This window comes from Monodon monoceros, unplaced genomic scaffold (assembly GCF_005190385.1).
Source record: "Monodon monoceros isolate NGI ecotype Baffin Bay Population unplaced genomic scaffold, NGI_Narwhal_1 Super_Scaffold_2, whole genome shotgun sequence".
Taxonomy (NCBI): Eukaryota; Metazoa; Chordata; class Mammalia; order Artiodactyla; family Monodontidae; genus Monodon; species Monodon monoceros.
The window spans coordinates 29,852,672-29,876,130 of record NW_021703776.1 but is presented as its reverse complement, the minus strand read 5'-3'; the positions used below and the strand labels follow the sequence as shown (position 1 = coordinate 29,876,130).

Genomic DNA, 23,459 nt, shown 5'->3' with positions numbered 1-23,459 from the left:
CTAAATTTATAATGCTAAATTTTGATATTCTCAAAATTTCCCTTGAAATTAGTTTTCACTGACATAAAGCAAACTTATTATTCATAATAGTTCTTAGAAAACAATTATGAACATAGTATGCAAAATAAGATGAGTCACAAGTTTATTCTACAATTTTTCTAGCATATTCAATTCTGTAGAAAAATGCAATCACCTTTATTGTTAATATTTACATTTCATTCTGTAAACAAAATTGGCAAAACCTCACCCCCAAAACTAAGAATTTTTATACATATCCTTAAAAATTTCAAGAATATCATCTTCATTGCTTCTGAAAGGTATTTATTTTTTTAAATCTAAAAACCAGAAAATGTAGAAGTTGAAGGGGAAGAGAAAAACACTGATAACAGATGTGAGTTTTCCTCTTCCCAAATATCTAAAACATCACATATACCACTGTTTTCAGTGTAGCTTGTGAAACCCAAAAATTCTGACTTTTCTTCACTGGTTTGAAATAAGTCTAGTAGAGACTGTACTGATGAGCTACAAATTCTGTTTTCTTCTTGTGTAGTAAGAAATTCAGTTCTTTTCTTATCTAATTCCACATTTGGTTCCAGGTTTTCTTTTTTATTTCTTCTTAATAGTATTTTCACTTTCCGATGGATTTTACCAGAAGGTAAACTATCCATATTCTTGATGTCACATGGGTTGGGTTCTTCAGTAGGGCTTTGGGATGGAGCCTTTGCCTGAATTGTTAGGTGCTTCTGTGAACTGTTTATTGCTAACAGATCAGAATCATGATGAAATACTGAACGAAGGTCCTTTTCCTTCATATCCTTTGCTGGAAAAAGTACAGTATCTGACTTTTGTTTTGGTTGAGATGCACTATTATCCGTACTGAAATGAGAAACTTGTACAGATGCCTGTTGCCTATGTGGACAGTGATCCACCCTTACTTCTAAGTCATTTTCATTTATAATTAATTTATGTTTAGGAACATTAAGAATGCATTCCTGTTTATTTTTATGTGGAGACAGAGATATAAAATTTAGAGATATAAAATTTTCTTTTATGTCATTTTCAGCTGGATTTAACATGGAACATTTATTAGATGTTTTATCATCATGTCCTCTTAATTCACTTGAAGGGTGTGGGATGTGTTCTGAAGTAGACGTAAACTTTTGTTCAGGTTCCTGGGTTTCTTTATCCAGGAAACCGTGCTCCATCACCTGTACATTTTCCCTGGAGTTTTTCTGAGAAGTATGTTGTAATTCCATCTTTTCTTTATGTTCAAACTTTTTCAAAACATTTGCAGTAATAGGAGAAAGGGAACCAACACTGTATTTTATTCTTTAGAGGAAAAAGAAAAGAAAAAAAATTAAAATTGCTATCAAAAATTCCTGAGTATTTAAAAACTAAATTAGTAAAAATCTTTAAAAACTGTATATAAAACTTATTTAACTTAGAAAACACTACAAAAATACAGAACTTTTACTATTTAGCCACATTTACTTTAGATGCTTTTATTTTTTTGGCCGCGCCGCGTGGCGTGTAGGATCTTAGTTCCCCGACCAGGGGTCAAACCCATGCCCCCTGCGGTGGAAGTGGGGAGTCTTAACCAATGGACTGCCAGGGAAGTCCACTTTAGATGTTTTTAAAATAATAAAACTTTACAGATATAGCTAAAAACTCTAGTGTACCATTCCTCATCCACATTCTTCCACTTCCTCCCAGAGGTAAGCAGTTTCTTGACTTTGGTATTTAAAACTACTTTGATCATATAAATCAAAGAAAGATGATAGTAAAGGGATTTGGGTCTGTTCCTAATTTTTTCACTATCCTGAAAAATTTCTTAATTTCTGTGCTTTGATTTACATTAATGTTGACTTCGCATGTGGAGAATGAGTATTGGGAAACCTAAGGCAGAAATGGATATTTATTTATATTTAAAAATAAACAATCCAATATTATAGTAAGCCAGAAACCTTATATCATTATACTTCTAAAGATGACAAGTCAGTAATCCTTAAGTTTCACACACATATTTGACTTGAAACTCTCTTCTTCATGGAGTCTCTTAATACCCTTGGGATGCTAGTTTGTATTAGACAATCCTAAATTACTTACAAAGAGAAAAAAACTTAACGGCTCACTAATTATGTTTTATGTTATACATGTCACAGATAATGAAGAGAAATATAGAATTCCACCTGCCCCTTCAAAACCGGAATGGTTACTTTTCTATTTATTTTGTTGATACTTTCACTTAAGACTCCTCTTGAACAAATGGAGGATATAAAATGTAAAAACACTAGTCCAACATCACTCTTCTTTAAAGTCCAGAGATGTTTAAGTGACTTGTCTATAGAGATAAAAATTGTGCAGATAATAAGATAATTAAGGAATAAACCAGTTTATATTTAAGTACTAGTTCAGAATTTTGCTGCAGAATGAGTTTTTAGGGAATTCTAAATTCTTACAGTAGCCCATATACGTTTTAATAGTTGGAAATATGCTTCCTCTCCAAATATTACATCAGTCATGAACAATCATTCTGAATGTTACAGAAATAAGAGGTTTAGGAACTGTTCTACCCAGATATAGCCAAAAAACTTTCTAGTTAATTTTCAGGAGTTGTAGCTTGGTATCATTTTATAGTCTTCTTTATGCCTTAAGATTGGTCTAAAAACAGATATAAGGACTAAACAACCTATTGAGTTATTACCAATTCTAGGGTATATTCATATGAAAGCATTTCTTTTTATTTTAGATTTATGGGAATAATCTTAATGAGGCTCATTTTGTCAATGTACAGTTACTATATACTGAACATCACTGTATTCACACTTTATACAGCTCGGGCCAAATCTAGTCTGCCATCTATTTATTTTTTGTGGTTCACAGAGCCTAAAATATTAACTATGTGGTTCTTTATAGAAAAAGTTTGCCAACTCCCCTTTTAGACTATGTTAAGAAGAGAGCCTTAAAAGTAATAATAAGGTAAGCATTTTTGGTGGCGGTGGAGGAGGGAGAGAAAAGAAGCAATCAGTTCTTAACCATATTTCTATGCTGAAAATATAATCCTTCTAAGAACAGAAAACATTGGATTTATTTTTAGTTTAATGGTTTAATATTCTTGTAAAATTTAAAACTTGGGTTGATAATTACCTTTTATTTTTAGGCATGTCCCTTTCATATTCCACGAAGTCAAAAACTAACTTAGATACAATGTCATCAACAAGTTGATAGTGATTACTCTGTGCAAAGTTTCTGTGTTGCTCACTTAGAAGATGCTAAAATAAAACAAAAAAGTACATAAATCATAATTATATTTTAAAAGTAACAGATACTTTTTTCTAATATTCTCATGCCCCTAAAATTAAGTATCTAATAACTACTCCAAAGAAATATCCTTTATCAGAACTTAAAATAAGTAGAATAAAAGTAACTGCTGAGAAACCACTAAAAGTACTTTGGTTTTTAGTCTTCCATTTTTCAATCAGAAAAAGTCAAGTACTAATTAATTAGTAGTTTAAGGGAACTGAAAACCAATGAGCTACATCAGAAAATGAAGATAAAGCTGAAGAAAAACAACAGTAACATATAGCATTTAGTGTGCTAATATTTTTGAAAACACTTCTCTTTACTACTTTATTCTTATGCAATTACCACTAAGTAATAAGTAAGGTAGGGCTTATAAAATATTAAATACATGAAATGTTATGTAACATACAAGAATCTAAAACAAGAATCTAGGAGAGAGATTAAGTAAAAAAAGATGAAGTACAACTAATGCTGGGAAGAATAAAAAATATTTTGAGAATGAGGGAATAAATGATCTCAATTACCCAGTGCTTATGACTGAGTACCGAGAAGCTTTTCTCAATCTTAAGGGTGGTTAAGAACAAAAGTCAACAAGTTCAGTGTACTGGGATAAAACTCAGAGGAAACAAAGTTCCTTCTGAATAGGTGGAATCTCCAGGCTAATTCTATATCATTTGTCTATCAGCTGATCAGGGAGTTGTAACTAGAAGCCTGTATCAAGGTGATTATGGAAGAACCTCATTTCTGTTTCCCTAGTTTCATATCATTTTAACTTTTTTTTTTGGTTATCCATTTTATTATTTTTTTAACATCTTTATTAAAAACATCGGAACGCTTCACGAATTTGCACGTCATCCTTGTGCAGGGGCCATGCTAATCTTCTCTGTATCGTTCCAATTTTAGTATATGTGCTGCCGAAGCGAGCACTAATTTTAACTTGCGATGATTTGATTTTAATTCCAAAAACGAAATTCTTCACTGGTCACAAAAAATACAGTATTCTGGAATATAAACATATTCCTTCCTTGCTTGCAAAATTTACCATATACAAATTATGTATGCTCAGTAATGTTAAAACTAATGAGAAACGAAACATTAACTTTGTAAGTTCAGATTCTGTTTATTCATGTTCTTGGAAGGAAAAATTACTAACTGAACTAAGAAAAACAACTTCCAACTTTTGTGTAGCTCCTCTCTAACTCCACCTAACTCTTTTTATTCATCCTTTAAGTCTTGATTTAAATGTCACTTTCTCAGTTGAGCCTTCCTTGTCCCTCATTCTACATTCAGTACTCTATTTATTACCACTGCACTTCATACTTCACTTTTCATCCTACTTGCAAATACATGTTTCATGTCTATTTCCTCTGTCAGACCGTAAGATGGTAAAAGGGTAGGAAATATATCTGCCTTGTTTGCTGCTTAATTTCCTGTGATCAAATTTGTTAAATGAATGCCTCGACACAGGTGGAACTGAATCACTACGAAATCAAAGTTTCAAAAAACAAAATATTTGCTATATTCTTAGTGACTAGGGATCATATACATGAAAAACTGTAAAAAAAAAAATTAAAAAAATATCCATCACAGCCTCTACTTTGATTTTCCTTTCTTGTGGTTGATTTTTAGCCCCAACATCCTCTGAGCATCAAATTAGGATCCACAAACTGATATTAAGGAAAACATCCATTTTAGATTAATTTATTGCAACAGCAAAGTAAAATTTCAGGACCAATCTACAATTTAAATTTTCAAAATGATTTTTGGGAAGGGCAAATATTTCTGAGAAAGTTCAGCTTATGATTAAAAATAATTTTAAACTAACTTTAAAATTAACTATTTTTCTACTTTATTATATAAACTAAACAAAAAACTGACACAAACTTTCAGTTATAAAACAAACTTCCAATTTAGAAACTGAAGACAGAGGTAGTTTATGGATCAGATATTTTCAAATATTTTTTCTCAACTTTCCCACCATCTTCTACCAAAACCAAGCACCAAAACAGACTGTCCCAGTATTTTAAAAATTAACAATTCAAACAATAACAGCTAATATTTAATAAGCACAGTGCCAGGTACTGTCCAAAGTCTCATAGACAGACAGGAAGCCAGGATTCAACCTTGGGCTAGCCTGGATCCAAAGCTCTTGCTCTTTTTATCAGTTTACAAATTGTAATTGTTCCCATTTTTTAAACTTTCTCTTCATCCCATATATATTTTCAACAATTTCTTTTTCTGCTATTTCAAAGAACTGTCTCCACTTTCTTCTCATCCTCCCATTAGTAAATCACTTACCCATTTTTTAATTGTTAAGGCCTGAAGCATGCAGTGACCCATGACCCACCCTCTCTCCCTCCCAACATCCAATCCACTGCACATCCTCTTGGCCCCGCCTTTACAATCATATCGGCAAGCTGACTTCTACCACCATTGCTCAGTCCACCAACATCTGTTCTTTGATCCTGCCAATCAGTTTCATTTAGCACTTTTGCATTGCATTGCTTATTTCAACATTCACAAGTCTTGTTCCCTCAACTTCTCTCAGGTCTCTACTCAAATACCACCTCATCAGTTAGGTATTCCTTGTCTAGGTATTCCTTGTCTAGGTATTCCTTGTCTAGGTATTCCTTGTCTAGTCTAAATAAATAGCAACACCTTCATTCCTGCTTTATTTTCTCATAGCACTGATCTAATGTTCTTATTATTCTCTTATCCTGTGGTTAGCTCTCTCTCCTCGCCTTCCACAGAATGTAATCTTCACAAGGGTTGTGAATTGGTCGCTTTTGTTCAATGCTGTTCACCCAGAGCAGTAATTGGTACACAGCAGGTGCTCAATAAATATTTGCTGAATGGATAAAAATGATTTTTCAATACACATTTCCCCACTTTGGGTTCTTAAAATTCAAGATAATTCTATCAAAAAGAAGTATCTACTACTTAATAATTACCAAGTTGTAAACCACGATCAAAAGAATAAACTAAAATTTAAACAGCAAATATTATTCATAGTTTTAGAAATATCAACCCTCTAAATACAAAATCACATTTACAGTATCGAGATCTTCGTATTTCTGCAAGCAACATTCACAATATCCCTTTTTTTTCTTCTCTTTTAACTGGAGTTGAACTGGGATTCCACCACATTTATCACCATCTGTTTGGATCCTGATAGAAATATATGGTAAAAGATTAACCGCTGAACGTAAGGAATAATTTTAAAAAATTTAGTCCTCAACTATCAAACAGCATCTGCCATAATTTGCAGAGATTTATATAAACAAATACTTTTAGCCATTTTTCTTTTTAAGAAATTGAGAAGCAAACTGAGAATGTAACGATTATTCTGGAGAATATCTCAGATCACTGAAAAGAAACAACACATTTGAATTATTTGCAAATATTTTTAAGCTCGCCCCCAGAGCCCCCATCTAAAGTGGCTAAATGTGACATACTTGAAAAAGAGATTCAGACTTTAAATCTAGCAAAGGGGCATTAAAAATATCCAGGGGAGAAAGCACAACAGTGATTAGACAGACAGACACACACACACACCCCAACACACACACACACACCAACACACACACACACACCAACACACACACACCACAGCGTTAAATGCATTATTTTAAATATTTGTTTAAAAAGATAAAAAATTACTTGACGGTTAAACCAACCTTAGTTTAACCTGAGTTTCCTTTTGGGTGGTAGATGGCTTATCTACATCAAATGGACTGGAGGGCTTCTGAACAGAATAGTTTATAAAAGGCATATTGGTCAGCTGAAGATAAAATGGCCTATAAAGCCTAAAAGAATAAAAAGACAAATACATGAGAATCTTTATGATGAAAGAAAACATGTTTGAAGTCTTATATTTCAAAATCATGTAATTCACCTGGAATCTGAAATAAACAATAGGAATCAGTTAAAATTTACTATTTACTATTAAGTGCACAGTTCAGTTTTTTAAGTATATTCAATGTTTTACAACTATTAACACCTGTCCATATCTAGAGCTCTTTTCATCTTTCAAAATTGAAACTTTGTACCCACATATAAAATAAGTAACTCCCCATTCTCTCTTCCCCACCAGCCCCTGACAACCACCATTCTACCTTGTTTCCATGAATTTGACTACTCTGGGTACCTCATTAGGTGGAATCATGTAGTATTTTCCTCTTATTTCATTAAGCATAATGTCCTCAAGGTTGATCCATGTTGTGGTGTCAAAATTTCATTCCTTTTTAAAGTTGAATAATATCCCATTTTATGTATATACCATATTATCCATTCATCTGTTGATGAACATCTGGGTTGCTTCTGCCTCTTGGCTATTGTGAATAGTGCTGCTATGAACATGCATGTACAAGTGCTTCTTCTAAACCCTGTTTTCAGTTCTTTTGGATATATACTCAGAAGTGGAGTTGCTGGATCATACAGCAAGCAGTTCAGAATTTTTGAGGACTCTCCATATGGTTTTCCATAGTGGTTACACCATTTTCTAATCCCACAAATTGTGCATAAGAGTTTCAATATCTCCACACCCTCACCAACACTTTTTTCTTTTTAAAATAGTACCCATCCTAGTGGTTGTGAGGTAATAGGTTTCTCATTGTGGTTTTGATTTGCATTTCTCTGATGATGAGTCAGGTTGAACATCTTTTCATATGCTTGTTGGCAATTTGGGTATGTTTGGAGCAGTGTCAAGTCCTTTGCCCATTTTTTAATTGGGTCATTTGATTTTCTGTTGTTGAGTTCTTCATATTACCATCGTATTAGATACATAACTTGCAACTATCTTCTCCCATTCTGTGGTTGCCTTCTCACTGTGTTATGTCTTTTGTGCACAGAAATTTATAATTTTGACATAGTCCAATTTAGTTCTTTTATCTTTTTGCTTCTGCTTTTAGTGTCATATCCAAGAAATGACTGCCAATTCCAGTGTCATATAGCTTCCCCCTATGTTTTTTTTCCCAAGAGTTGTATAGTTTTAGGTCTCTGACTCATTTTGAGTTAATTTTATATATTGTATAAAGTAAGGGTCCAACTTCATTCTTTTGCATGTGGCTATCTAGTTTTCCCAATACTGTTTATTATTATTATTATTATGTTTTCTTTTTGCGGTACGCGGGCCTCTCACTATTGTGGCCTCTCCCATTGTGGAGCACAGGCTCCAGACACGCAGGCTCAGTGGCCATGGCTCACGGGCCTAGCCGCTCCGTGGCATGTGGGATCTTCCTGGACCGGGGCACGAACCCATGTCCCCTGCATCGGCAGGCAGACTCTCAACCACTGCGCCACCAGGGAAGCCCCCAATACTGTTTATTAAAAAGACTGTCCTTTCCCTACTGAATGTTCTTGGCATCCTTGTCAGCAATCATTTGATCATATATATAAAGATTTACTTCTGGGCTCTTTATTCTATTCCATTGGTCTATATATGTCTTTATGTCAGTACCAAACTGTTTTGATTACTACAGCTTTGTAGTAAGTTTTGACATTGGTTAAGTGTAGACCTCCAACTTTGTTCTTCATTTTCAAAATTACTTTGGGTGTTCAGCGTCCCTTGAGATTCCATATGAATTTTAGGACAGATTTTTCTCTTTTTGCAACAGAAGTCATTGGGATTTTATAGGGATTGCTTTAAATCTGTAGATCACTTTGGGTAGTACTCACATCTTAAAATATGAAGTCTTCCAATCCATGAATATGGGCTGTCTTTCCACTTATTGATGCTTCTCTAGGCCTAGTTTTATTTTTAAAAATATTTATTTTTATGGCTGTGTCGGGTCTTAGTCGTGGCACGTGGGCTCTTTGTTGCGGCATGCAGGCTTTCTCTTCTCTAGTTGTGGTGCTTGGGCTCCAGAGCATGTAGGCTCTTTAGTTTGCAGCACACGGGCTCTATAGTTGAGGTGCGAGGGCTTAGCTGCCCACAGCATGTGGGATCTTAGTTCTCCAACCAGGGACTGAACCTGTGTCCCCTGCATGGGAAGGAGGGTTCTTTACCACTGGGCCACCAGGGAAGTCCCTCCAGGCCTAATTTTAAATTGTACTTTTTTTTCTCACAGTAGCACATTTAAAAAAAAGAAGTGTTCAACACATCTTTGTCGCCTCACTGAGCACCCAAGAGAATTAATCACACATGTCTAAATGAGTAACTAGAATGTGTAGGGAAAGAAATCTAATTCTCCCATGCCAAATTAGTCTACTTATATCTGTAGTCTTCATTAAGATTATTCTATAGAGCTTCAGAATGAGTTTGCGAAAACTACCAAATTAGATGTTATACTCAGATTTTGTATTTCCAAGTAGTAACTAATAATTTCTTTTTTACAAATGTAGATGCAGTCTTTAAGTAGTAGTTCTAAATCATATGGTATTACCTTTAGCCAGAGAATGGTTATTTGAAATACTGAAAAATGAGCTGGTCTCATGATTGCTCTAAACTAGATTTTCAAGGAATTATTATCTAAAACCTACTGAAACTTAACTCAGTCCTTGAGCACAAAGTAATGCTACTTTTTGAAACTGTGCCACATGCATATTAATATCATATAAATCTAACGTAAAGGGACCTAAAAGTATTAGCGGCAACAGTTTAATTAGTTAGATTTTCTCCTTTAATATTGTATTTAAATCATACAGATTGAATTTAAGATACTTACTGGCTTATATCTTCCACCTTTACAAAAGGCTTTTTGAGTCTACCTGCTAGGGAATATACAAAACATGATATTAGATGCTTACAAATCCAGAATTTTTTTTTTTAAATAAAACTACTCTGGCTAAAATAATCCAACGATGTATCCATTATCCATTTCATTTCAATTTGAAGTTTTTAGCCTCAGGTAAGGTATCCTGCAATTATAAATCCATTTCCAAAATGACAGAAGCTCTGTCTATATTCTGTGATTCTTAAATGGAATGCATCTCCTAAAGGATCTATAAGCAGAATTCTGGAGGATTTTGAGCTAGAACAGGAAAAAAAATTTAACTTTTATGTTCACTAATCTAACTGAAATGTAACATGTCCTTCAATTTTGCATATAGGCAAAAGAATCACAGTAGTATTAGCGGTGCTTGTAATTTTTATTTATTTATTTATTTTACTTATTTACTTTTGGCTGTGTTGGGTCTCCCTTGCTGTGCACAGGCTTTCTCTAGCTGCGGCGAGCAGGGGCTACTCTTTGTTGCTGTGCGTGGGCTTCTCATTGCAGTGGCTTCTCTTGCTGCGGAGCATGGGCTCTTGGCGTGCGGGCTTCAGTAGTTGCAGCACGCGGGCTCAGTAGTTGTGGCTAACGGGCTCTAGAGCACAGGCTTAGTAGTTGTGGCGCACAGGCTTAGTAGTTGTGGCGCACAGGCTTAGTTGCTCCGCGGCATGTGGGATCTTCCTAGACCAGGGCTCGAACCCATGTCCCCTGCATTGGCAGGTGGATTCTAAACCACTGTGCCACCAGGGAGGCCCAATGCTTGTAATTTTGATATCAGTTGAAACATATTTTCATATCATATTAGTTACTACAAATATCTCAAAGCATCATTTATACTCATCACTTCAAAACAAAATTACAGTAGCAATTATAATCACTGCTAGAACTTTTTAATGTGTAATAAAAACAAGTATATAACTATTTTATACTGAAAAATATTCTGATAACTGAATTTCAATATAATTGATTTTCTTAGTGATATAATGATAAGAAAAAATGTTTTAAAAAACATTATTCTAACAAAGGTCCATAGACTTTACCAGACTGCCATAGGGGTCAATGTTCTAAAGAAAAAAAAAAGGCTAAGAACCACTGAAAAAGTCATTTAAAGGGTTGGTTACATGATATGTTAGAAGATTTTTATATGTTTTATTCTATTTTCTAAACGCAAAACAAACACACTTAAGGAAATCAAAATACTTACTTCTTGCTTTCTGTGTGCCAATACTTACTCTTTTCCCCTAAAAAAAAAAAAAAAATATATATATATATATATATATATAAACATATATATGGTAAAAACACTGGGCTTGAAAGTACAGTGAAAACAGCTATTGCAATTGCTCAATATCCTCAAGATTAAAAAATCATATAGGAAAACAACTAAATAAAGGAAGGGTGATTACTGCAGTTTCATGGGGAAAAAAGAGAAAAAGCTGCTTTTCAAAATCAACTCAACCAAAGAAATGAAAGGAAACAAAGATCATTCAGGAATTAAAGATTTTATCCAGTGGTATGGAACTTAATAATATAAGCTCACTTTTACAATACCCCCAACAAATCTGTATTTTAGCTGTAATGTCTTCACAGAAAGAAATCAACCAATAAAGAAAAGGCATGGTTAGTAAAATAATCTAAAAATAGTCATGTAAGTTATTTTTATGCCCTCATTCAGCAAAACCTTTGTGATAAACTCATCAAAGGTGGAACAACTTTTACCTCATGAGTAAATCCTAAAGTAAAATGATATGCAACAATTTATTCAAATGACAGAAACATGCATATAGTACACAGGATTACCCCTAGGATATTCTGGCAGTAATATTTTCCACTTGGCAAAAAAATTTATAGATACATAAATAAAAACCAAGCTTACCATTTTCTTTAATTAGTTTAAAAATTAAGGAAAATAACATACCCCATCTCTTACAGAAGTACTTGATTTCTTGAGTAAATACAATTCTTTTTTCTTTTGTTCAATGTAGTATCTAATGTCTTTATTAAAAGAAAGAAGGGTTTAAGATTAGCATTTTTACCTTTGGAGTTAAATGCTGCTATTTTCTTATAATTGTAGTAAATTTAGATGAAAGAATTACCCTTAGAGGTATCTCTTGCTATCAGAATTCTATCTAAAATTAGGAATGAAGAGACAGACACTTATAACAAATATTGTCAAAAGCAATAATAAAATCCTTACCATCAATATGAAGAATTTTTACTCCCCATGATAAGGCGTTTGATAATATACTGTTTGAAGGAATAAAATCCTGTTAAAAAAAAAGTTTGATAGTTTTTTCTAGGAAATTACTCTTTTAAATGAGCTAAATTAAAAATATTATCTGAAGCTTAATGTCACTGAGATGGTTATTCAGAACAGACCCTATACAGTTACAATATAGCATTGAGAACATCAGTTTTTTTCTTCTGAAATTTCTAAAACCATTTCTGTTTAATATACCTCCATATTCTTTTTTTTTGCAGTACGCGGGCCTCTCCCGTTGCAGAGCACAGGCTCCGGACGCGCAGGCTCAGTGGCCATGGCTTACGGGCCCAGCCGCTCCACGGCATGTGGGATCTTCCTGGACCAGGGCACAAACCCGTGTCCTCTGCATTGGCAGGTGGACTCCCAACCACTGGGCCACCAGGGAAGCCCTACTCCCATATTCTTGACAATTAATGTACCCTGTAGCCTTACAGTTAATAGTTCCAAGAAATTTTTTCTTTTAAAGACACAAAAATGCCACAGGCTTCAGAAGTGGCCAGTAATATTTTAAAAGGCCACAAGATGGAGGCGTTTCTTCATGAAAAGCAGATTCTGTTCTTTATGAGATACATGCTGATATTTAGGCTTTTCCTATTAAAAATGAGGAAAAGATTTCAAAAACATCTCTATTTTACATTTCAGTTTTTAGTAATAGAATATACACTGCGAATTTTTAAAATTCCTACTTACATGGTCCTTGATAGCTTTTTCAACTAATAATTTTCCTCTGCTCAAACACACCTATAAAAAGACCAGAGAACAATAGTTATAACATAGTGCCTCATTGGAAAAAATTTTAAAAAGATAAAATAGCTAAAGCAAGTAGATAAAATTTAAAGATGAATTTTAATATAAATATGAAATTTAAAATACATAAAGTTTATTTGTACAAGTCTTAATGATCATCAACATAATAAATGTACAGTAAAAAGTGATTTCCTTAGGGTCTTTGTTTGTAATAAGATCTATTAAAAAGTTTGTTTCTTTTTTTGGTAGAGCCTAAACTCAGCTTAAAAAAAAAAGGGTCAGTTCTGTAGTAAATGTTATTCAACATGAAAAATAAAATAGGTTGATCTGAAATTCAATCTATAATTAAATAGTAAGTTTACATTTTAATTTCCTATTTAACCAAAGATCAAAGGATATGAGTAAACCATATATACTGTTTTTACATAGCATTTCACTTCTTAAACAAAACAGTAGGAAAAGCAGTTGAAATGCTAATAGCAGCATTTAATTTGGAACTAGTCACTGGTGTACAACCGTGTTCCTCCAAAAAAGCATTAACTGAAAGAATGTATGAGGCTTCCTTGGTCTCTTCTTCTTTGACGTTTTTGCTTCTTTGTATTTGTCTCTTTTTTTTCAAGAGGTATCTTTTATGTAACAATCATTTCTTTTACCTGTTCTCCCCCGCTCCCATTTTTCCCTGCTTTCCAAATGGCTGCAGTAGATAAGTTGGGGAGGATTTTTTTTTAATTTATTTTAAAAATTTATTTATTATTTATTTTTGGCTGCATTCGGTCTTTGTTGCGTTGCGCGGGCTTCTCACTATAGTGGCTTCTCTTTTTGCAGAGCACAGGCTCTAGGCTCGCGGGCTCTAGAGTGCAGGCTCAGCAGTTGTGGCGCACGGGCTTAGTTGCTCCGTGGCACGTGGGATCTTCCTGGACCAGGGATCGAACCCGTGTCCCCTGCAATGGCAGGCGGATTCTTAACCACTGTACCACTAGGGAAGCCCCGGGGAGGATAATTTTAAATAATTAATTTCAATCTAAAAATGAGATAAACACTATTTTCAACCTCTTGCCCTTTTCATACCCAATTAAATCAATTTAATTTATCCTTCACTGTATCTTACAACTTACTGGCAACTGAGTGGTAGGGATATGATGTTAGTAATTCTAGTACAGGGGTTGGCAAACTTTTTCTTTAAAGGGCCAGATAGTCCATGTTTATATGGCTCTGCAGGCCATATAGTCTCTGTTGCAACTATCCCATTCTGCCTTTACAGCAGTAAAGCAACCAGTCAATATGTAAATGAATGGTATGTCTCTGTTCCAATAAAACTCTACTCATGGACAATGAAATTTGAATTTCACATAACTGCCACTTGTCACAAAGTATTCTTTTGAATTCTTCCCCAACCACTTGAAAATGTAAAATCCATGCTTAGCTCGCAGGCTGTAAAAAACAGGCGGCAGGCTTGGGGCTTCCCTGGTGGCGCAGTGGTTGAGTCTGCCTGCTGATGCAGGGGACATGGGTTCGTGCCCTGGTCCGGGAGGATCCCACATGCCGCGGAGCGGCTGGGCCCGTGAGCCATGGCCGCTGGGCCTGTGCTCCACAGCAGGAGAGGCCACAACAGTGAGAGGCCCGCGTGCTGCAAAAAAAAAAAAAACAGGCGGCAGGCTGGATTTGGCTCATGGGCCATAGTTTGCTTACCTCTGCTCTGAAACAAACAAAAGGTTTCTATTCCTTCTTTAAAAAATGATCTGCTGTCACTCTTTAGTTGTAAATTACTCTCAAAATAAAAGCCATCACTAAATGCAAGGGCATATTTTAGGAATCAGTGTGACTACACAAGCACTATTAGGAGAAAAATCACCTTTCTATATACAACAGCAACCTTATTAACGACTGGAAAGCCACACTTAGTGTAGATATTATTCTACCTAAGTGAACTCTGCTATCAGCCCACTCCTGAAAATTATAAAATCCTATAGCCTTTCCCAGAGTCTCAAACCATATTTCAGAGACTTACTGTATCTGGAGACTTAAATGAACTTCCATCATGGCTGGGATGAGGTGATGTGGTTTCTGCAGTATATGCAGATTCTGGACTTGGTACAGGAGAAATACGTCCCAAGGTTTGTGCAAATTTAGCTTCCTTTTTATTTGAAATAAGATAACTGATATCTTTGCTGAGAAATTCTTCAACTCGCTAAAGGAAAACAAAGTATTTTTAAGTAAGTCATATAAACCATAAACTGTTTCATATGCTAGGCACAGTAGAAAATGCCAGTTTGATGCATTTCAATATTCTAAATTTCTATACTGTATTATTCTGAACCTAGAGTTGAGAAAGTACAATGAGAATTCTAATAACACAACAACAGCATGTAGTTTATATATTGTAATTAGTTTAATCCACATGACAACCCATAATACTAATATTATCCTTATTTTGTGGAGAAGAAAACAGAAGTTAAGTGACTTGCCTTGAGGGTTACACCAGTAGTAAGAGAATTTGAACACAGGTACTCTTTTTTTTTTTTAACCTTAATTTTTTCTTAATTGAAGTATACCTGATTTACAACGTTGTGTGAACATAGGTATTGTTTCATATCCATGCTCTAAAGCACTACTGTCCAATAGAACTCACTGTAATGATGGAAATGTTCTTTATCAGCATTGTCCAATATGGTAACAACTGCCACATGTGACTACTGAGTACGTGAAGTGTCATTAATGTGACTGAGCAACAATTTCAAACTGTGTTAATTTTAATTAACTTAAAATTTCAATAGGCACATGTAGCGAATGGCTATAATACTGGATAGTACAATTCAAACTTATAAAGTTATAACATCTTTCCTTAAGACTTAAACTATTAAAAGGTAGGAAACCCTTACTTTTAAGAGTGTATGACTGAGACTTCCCTGGTGGTGCAGTGGTTAAGAATCTGCCTGCCAATGCAGGGGACACGGGTTCGATCCCTGTCCAGGAAGATCCCACATGCTGCAGAGCAGCTGAGCCTGAGTGCCACAACTACCAACGCTGGGGGCCCTAGAGCCCGTGCGCCACAACTACTGAAGCCTGAGGGCTCTCAGGCCCCCGTACTGCAACTACTGAGCGTGCTGCAACTACTGAAGCCTGCATGCAGCAATGAAGACCCAACATAGCACCCCCCCCCAAAAAGTGTATGACTGTTTTGAAGAGAATTTCCCTAGTTTGAAAACCACTGCTTAAATGTCTGAATTTATAAACACATGTACCAAAGTCAATAAGTCAGTGTTGAAAATCACTGCCATCCAAAGGCAGGAAAATTAAACTAAGTAGAAAAAATACTATTAATCATTAACTATTTGCATAAATGAGAGACTCAAAGTATTTTAAGCAGCTGTATCTAATTTCTGTAGGGTCTCACAACATAAATGAAGATAATAAAAAATGAAGCAAAGTATGTAATTAGTTAATTTCATCTAAGCATTAAGCACAATTTGTTGCTAAGACCAGCAGCTGCCTTGGTTAAATGCAAATCACTAGTTCCTTTTTTTCTGAGTAACATTTTCATCCACCAGTAAATAAAGTACATTTATGTATTCTAAGGATGACAGACTCAAATGCCTACAAGGGCCAGCAAGAATACGAATGAACGATTACATGTCAAATACTCTTTTCATCTTCATAAATATGTGGCCCCAGCACTGACAGAGCTTCCAGTTTTTCAAGAAGCCCAATCTCCCAACCATTAAAAAAAAAAAAAAATTGTGATAAAATACGTAACATAAAATTTACCATTTAAACCATTTTTGAGTGTACAATTCAGTGGCATTAAGTATATTCACAATGTTGTATAACCTTCTCCACTATCCATTTCCAGAAGTTTTTCATCATTCTAAGCTGAAACTGTACCCATTAAACAATAACTCCCCATTTTCCCCTCTTGCCAGCCGTTTTCTTTTTTTTTTTTTAAAGTAAATTTATTTGTTTAGTTTTGGCTGCACTGGGTCTTTGTTGCTGTGCGCGGGCTTTCTCTAGTTGTGGCAAGCGGGGACTACTCTTGGTTGTGGTACGCGGGCTTCTCATTGCGGTGGCTTTTCTTGTTGCAGAGCATGGGCTCTAGGTGCACGGGCTTCAGTAGTTGTGCACAAAGGCTCAGTAGTTGTGGCTCGCAGGCTCTAGAGTGCAGGCTGAGTAGTTGTGGCGCATGGGCTTAGTTGCTCTGTGGCACATGAGATCTTCCCAGACCAGGGCTTGAACCTGTGTCCCTTGCATTGGCAGATGGATTCTTAACCACTGCACTACCAGGGGAGTCCCTTGCCAGCCCCTTTTAATGCTTACTTTCTGTTTCTATGGATTTGATAATTCTAGGTACATATAAGTGGAATCCTGTATTTGTCCTTTTGTGTCTGGTTTATTTCATTTAGTACAGTGTTTTCAAGGTTCACTCGTGATGTAGCATGGATCAGAATTCCATTCCTTTTCAAGGTTGAGTAATATTCCACTGTATGTATAAACCACGTTTTGTTTATCCATTCACCTGCTGATTAACATCTGGGTTGTTTCCACCTTTTGGTTATTGTGAATAATGCTGCTATGACCATGGGTATACAAGTATCTCTTCCAGACTCTGCTTTCAGTTCTTTTGGGTATATACCCAGAAGTGGAATTGCTTGATCATATGGTAATTCCATTTTTAATTTTTTGAGGAAACTAATGTTTTCCATAGCAGTTGCACCATTTTACAATCTCACCAACAGTTCACGAGGGTTCCAGTTTCTCTACATCCTCACCAACACCTATGTTGATAGTGGCCATTCTAACAGATGTCATATGGTATCTCAGTGTGTGTTTTTTTTTAATTGAAATATAATTTACAATGTTGTGTGTCTGGTGTACAGCAAAGTGACTCAGTTATACATATATATACATATTCTTTTTCATATTCTTTTCCATTATAGTTTATTACAAGATATGGAATATAGTGCCCTATGCTATACAGTAGGACCTTGTTTACCTATTTTGTATATAGTAGTTTCTATCTGCTCATCTCTAACTCCTAATTTACATCCTCCCCCCACTCTCCCCTTTGGTGACCATAAGTTGGTTTTCTATGTCTGTCTCTATGTTTTTGATTTGTATTTCCCAGTGATTAGTGATGCTGCACATCTTTTCATGTGCTTATTGGCCATCTGTATGTATATATCTTCTTTGGAGAAAAGTCTATTCAAGTCCTTTGCTCATTTTTTAATCGGGTTGTTTTTTGTTGAGTTGTAGTAGTTCTTTATATTCTAGATATTAATCCCTTATCAGATGTATGATTTGCAGATATTTTTTTTCTCATTATGTGGGTTGTCTTTTCACCCTCTCGATAGTGTCCTTTGATACACAAAATCTTCACATTTTTATTAAGTCCAATTTATCTATTTTTTCATTTGCTGTCTGTGCTTTTGGTGTCATAGTCAAGGACTCAATGCCAAATCTAACATCATGAAGATTCTCCCCAATACTTTCCTCTATGGGTTTTAGCTCTTACATTTTAGATCTTGATCCATTTTTAACTAATTGTAGCACATAATATACAGTAAGGGTACAACTTAATTCTTTTGCATGTTGATATTCAGTTTTCCTAGCATCAGTTGTTAAAAAGATTATCCTTTCCCCACTGAATGGTCTTGGTGCTCCTGTTGAAAATCAACTATATGAGAGGATTTCTGGGTTCTCTCTTCTATTGCATTGGTCTATATGTTTGTCCTTATGCCAATATGACACATTTCCCTTGGGTTTCCATTTCCTGTACCTCGAGTTATAAGTCTTTAATAATGAAAAATATCTTTTACAATCTGGTCCCGATGTAACACTGTTTCTTGCCATATCCCCCATCTAAATCCCAAGCTCAAGTCATACTCTTAATATTAGCAGTTGCTCAAACAAACCACACAGACCTATATTTTAAATATGTTCTTTCCTCTATTTAGTTTGTTCATTTTACCTGGTATATTCCTACTAGGCTTTCAAGACTCAGCTCAAATTTTATTCCTGCTATAAATCCAAAAGGCAGAGTTAATATTTCCATTTCTATATTCTAATGGCAATTTCTACATAACTTCTGTTAAAGCACTGACAATGCTATACTGTAATTTATTGATTTAGGTGTCCGATAGACTGAGAATTCCTAGAGGATTAGGCTACATCTTATTTTTGCATTCCCCAGCATCTAAAATAGTGCTAGCATATGGGAGACACTGGTGGAATAATTTCTGAATGAATTTCCATATGCCCAAATCATAACCATTCTTCAAAGCTGAGTTCAACTTGTGTCTGTACAATGGCCTCCAAGATTCCTTAGTTGGAAGCAATCTTTCCCTCTTATAACATTCTATATTACAATTAATTGTACCAATGCCATCTCTGCTTAGATTAGAAATTGAGGGTGGGATGGACATCAGATTCATTTTTGAATCTACCAAAATACTTAATACTGTGTCCTGTACTGTTGAGTTAGTTTTATCATGGCCTTTAATTTATTAGCTACTGTGGAATCTAGGTCTTTAAAAGAGTAAACTCAAAACTTATTTTCTGATGACTCAAGGTCACACTGAACATCCAAAACAAGTAATTCTGTCCTGAAGTTCATAAGGACAGAACTATGCCAAGGTATCTGACCCTACATCTCTTTTCTTCTCCAGCTGTCTTATTTTAGCCCAAACTGTTTAGATATGGGCTTAAGCATGGTTGGTTTTACAACAGCAACCTTTCTTGCCACTATTAGAGATATTCCCCCATTATGTCAGCACTTCACTGATGTACTCTCAGTGGCTGAATCTTCAGAAGTGTACTCTCCAAATAAAAAGTGTATTTAGATGTTTTCATTCAGACTAGAGAAAGCAAATGCATAAAATGGACAGTTCAAAAAAAGATGACACTGTTAATAACCTGAGGCAAAATAAATTACAAATGGTTAAAGGATCTAAGTAATCCTAAAAATTAAGTAATAAGCACAGTCCTTTTGAGGAAGATCTATCAATATTTAACTACACGTTTCTTAAAGTTGAATCTTAAAACTTAAATTAGTGTATAGAAATCAAAGTTCCTTTATAGCTCCCATACGAGATCTTCGTAACAGTCTTTTTCAGTGACAGAAATAGTACTGTGCTAGAGACAGAAATCATGACATCATGAATTATTGGAAAGATAGTGTGTGGGGAGATCAGAATTTGATAAAAAAAAATCTTAGGAGAAATTAAGGGAATAAAGTCAATAAATCAAATTCAGTTGAAAATCCACAGCTTTGGGGAAAAATTTGGAAACTTACGACATTAATATGCTCCTCATTTCATTGACCTACTTCAAACCATTTTAGGATAAAAATTTGAAGTGTATAAAACCAACTTTCAGCTCTTTCTCAGCTATTATCTAACACATAAGTGAGTTCAAAATTTGTTTCTTGCAAGTGCCTCAGGAACTGCTATGGGGATGAGAGGAGAGAGAAAAAGGGGGTAGGGCAGGCAGTCCCTGCACTAGCTTCTATACTGCTGTTTCAGCTACAGCAATTCCCTTTTTACTGGCTTTACACATTGGACTTCTGAACATGATTTTGTTTGAAGGGTTCCACTGCTAAAAGCACAAATCTAAAATTACTGATTTAGATTAGAAGGGTTAATAAGTTTTTCCATTATATTTAAGAAAGCTCTCAAACCATATCAGAGAGCTACTTTGTAGCCACTGATTGCTAGAGGAACAGAATGGTGCAGTAGCATGAGTCTAGGTATTAGGCTGATTCTACCCTGGGTCAGTCACTTACTTCTCTGGACACTTAAGTACTTAATTTTTAAAATAAGGGATCTTTACTCAATGATGGCAGGCTATAAAACATGAACTTTAGTAATGCAGTCACATGGTCATTATGGTACATGCTACTACTATGACAAATGTGTGACAATGTTTTATTTTAAGAAAATGAATAGCAAAAAAGTAGAATAGCTTTTCAAAGACAGTTAAGTAAAATATCATATCAAAAAATGATTCCAAAAAACTTGTTACATGTTCTGCAAATTTCTATTCCAGTAATGGCAGGATTTGTTCATATTATTCAAAAAATGTTAACCATGACAAAGTGCAGCAGAAATCTTTGAAACAGGAATAATCAGTAAATAAATGAATAAAATCTTAACCTTGCTAAAATTTACCCAGTACCACCCTTAATCCTAAGAAAATCTTAGAATTTTACCCAAATTTTCTAATTTCCTAATCATTTACTCAATGTATAAGGTAGGAAAGAAGCACGTTTTCCATATTTATAATCCAAAATCGTTCCCTTAATGACATTCATTCTGTTGAGACTGTATCAGTCAAGAGAAATTTTAACTCTTTGTGGTTTGAACAGGTTTTCCTTGTTCTGTAAATAACATCTTACTTTCATGCAGCTTCCCAATAATCATAATCAAGGAGTTTCTACCATCTGGAGGACATCCCAACATTACCGTGAGAAGGCAATCAGCAGTTCCTTCAGGACAAGGGAGTCTCATTTCTCACACTTGTGAACTTCACACCAGACTAATAATCACAGAAACCTGAAAGTTTTGTCAGCCTACAGAAGGTTAAAACAAATGACTGTTCATTAATGATAAACAGCTGTTAAAAATTTTAAGCTTGGTGCTTATAAAAGTTTTTTTCCCAAAGGAAAATGTTAAATGATTACAAATTAGAAAGTTTTCCTTTTTTGTTACAGTGTATGGTTTTGACTTACCCCTCCCAGATCCTTAATGTCCTTTTGCAGTTTTTCAGATATGGTGACAGAAGGTAAGTCAATGTAAAATACTTTACCCCAGAGTGGCTCATATTTGGATTTTTCTTGTTTGTTATCAGTTTTCAGAGATTTCAAAGACGGTCGATTTTTTTCATTTTTGACTTGGATTCCACCTATTGTTTAAAAAATTTAGAATTAGATCATGTTTTACGCAGACAGAAATTTTCTACTGTTTTAAAAATATTTGTTTATGTGATAATATCACAGAGAGAAAAATCTTTATAATCCTACTAATTTAGCAGTCATTAACATTTTAATATATTTCTTTGTATCACTTAGGATAAAGGCAAAACACTCTATTTTAACAGATATTATATGTCGCAAAACGACTATTGTTCACAGTCAACAGTTGACTCTGCAAGAAATATTCATGTGTTTATCCGTGTTTTATGCATTAAGGCAGTGAACTATGTAAAACCAATTTGAAAGAGTTTTCCTAGTATGTAAACTGCATGGAGTATTTACTCAGCAAATACTCATGGAGCGTCTGCCATTCTGTTGAACACTCACAACTGGTACTTAAAATGTTGAACATTTAATAATGCAAGAAACCTGTTACTCAGAATGACCTAGACCTCAAGGGTTCCTGACTGCTCAAGGTTGAGTTTCACGTAGAGTCAGTGTGTATATTAAGAAGAACTCAGCGGTCCATTTGAAGAACCAAATCACCATTCATTTCATTCTTTCCTTTGAAAACATGTCAGATCCAAACAGCTGCTTAAAAATTAACTTTAAGAACTCAATCTGTTCATAAGTAGGAGACCACATATACACACTATACATATCAGTATATACCCACACACACTATACATGTTAAAAAGAAAAACTTACAGGCTGGAATGCTTTACCAAATAGAAGTGATTGAAAATGAAAGTTTGCTCTTGTTTCTGTCTGTAATGTTGAAAACAGCAACGGTGTGTTTGAAATACACACACTTTCCCTCAACTTCATGAGTAAGACCAAAAATCCACCCATAATCACCCAGTTTAATCAGGAAGCGAAAAGCCCCGAGCACATCTGTATTTATTTAAATCGAGGCTCAAGCGGCAGCCTCAAAGGGTCGCAGCATCTGTGGGAGCCCCGGCGGGTTCCCGGGTCCCGCATTGTCTCCTAGTTTTATAACCGACAGCGCTACGGGGAATTTGCGGCCGAGGCTGGAGCGTGGAGAGCGCCAGGGGCCGGGCCGGGATCCGTTCCCTTCCTGCGGCAAAACCCTGAAGCAAGCCTTCCTTCAGGCCAGAGCAGGATGCACGTGTCAGAAGAGAAAAGCAGAGACCCAGCGCGAGAACTCTGAAGAATCAATTATGGAACCATGAGGGAAGGAAAGGATTAAAGGGACTGCAGCCGGAGGAGGGGCTTCGTACCCTGGAAATGTCCTCTGCTGTGGGTCCTCATGGCTCTGGAGTTCATGGCAGCCGCCCGGCACCTACATGCTGGGTCCGGAGAGAGTGTCGCGCCGGGCGGCCACGGAAACACGGCTCCTCAAGGCCCGTTGACCGGCCGGTAGCTTCTCCGCTTCCGCGGGCCACCACACCCACGCAGTAGAGATGCCGCGTCTGCCCGCCGAGTTTCCGGGGGCGGAATGCGGCCTCAGGGCGCCAAGGAGGAAGTGGCAAAGCACAAACGAGTGGGCTGCGGCGGTTGAAGATTTGAAAAC

At 35.6% G+C, this 23,459-nt stretch overlaps 2 protein-coding genes and 1 non-coding gene across 5 annotated transcripts in view; 1 reads left to right on the top strand and 2 right to left on the bottom strand.

Moving 5' to 3' along the window:
• The window catches only part of SLC25A40 (solute carrier family 25 member 40), an 85,417-nt gene that overhangs the window by 6,948 nt on the left and 55,010 nt on the right, over window positions 1-23,459 (top strand). The window lies entirely within an intron of this gene.
• DBF4 (DBF4 zinc finger) lies at window positions 118-23,459 on the bottom strand. 2 transcript variants are annotated; one of them, XM_029233947.1, is made up of 12 exons: window positions 23,167-23,459; window positions 21,743-21,915; window positions 15,032-15,211; window positions 12,967-13,017; window positions 12,211-12,280; window positions 11,932-12,008; window positions 11,218-11,254; window positions 9,969-10,014; window positions 6,981-7,109; window positions 6,357-6,471; window positions 3,148-3,272; window positions 118-1,329 (listed from the first exon to the last, which is right to left on the bottom strand). In XM_029233947.1, the coding sequence occupies exons 1-12, from the start codon at window positions 23,210-23,212 to the stop codon at window positions 336-338; spliced, it is 2,043 nt and encodes a 680-aa protein (XP_029089780.1). In that variant the 5' UTR covers window positions 23,213-23,459; the 3' UTR covers window positions 118-335. The 2 variants fall into 2 exon arrangements, with proteins under 2 accessions (XP_029089780.1, XP_029089781.1); XM_029233948.1 differs by lacking the exon at window positions 9,969-10,014 and having other exon boundaries at window positions 135-1,329; window positions 6,981-7,048; window positions 11,246-11,254; window positions 23,167-23,397.
• On the bottom strand, window positions 4,124-4,230 carry LOC114902167. The gene has a single exon (XR_003795392.1). It is a non-coding gene; the product is annotated as a U6 spliceosomal RNA (small nuclear RNA).

What these genes read in the sequence shown, in the direction of transcription:
- DBF4 (XM_029233947.1), bottom strand. Translation starts at nt 23,212, where the DNA reads ATGAACTCCAGAGCCATGAGGACCCACAGCAGAGGACATTTCCAGG. An exon ending in ACATTAAGGATCTGGGAGGG is followed by an intron (nt 15,212 to 21,742) that starts GTAAGTCAAAAC and finishes GTTTTCCTTTAG; the next exon opens with CGAGTTGAAGAATTTCTCAG. An exon ending in GACATGCCTAAAAATAAAAG is followed by an intron (nt 1,330 to 3,147) that starts GTAATTATCAAC and finishes TTTCCTCTAAAG; the next exon opens with AATAAAATACAGTGTTGGTT.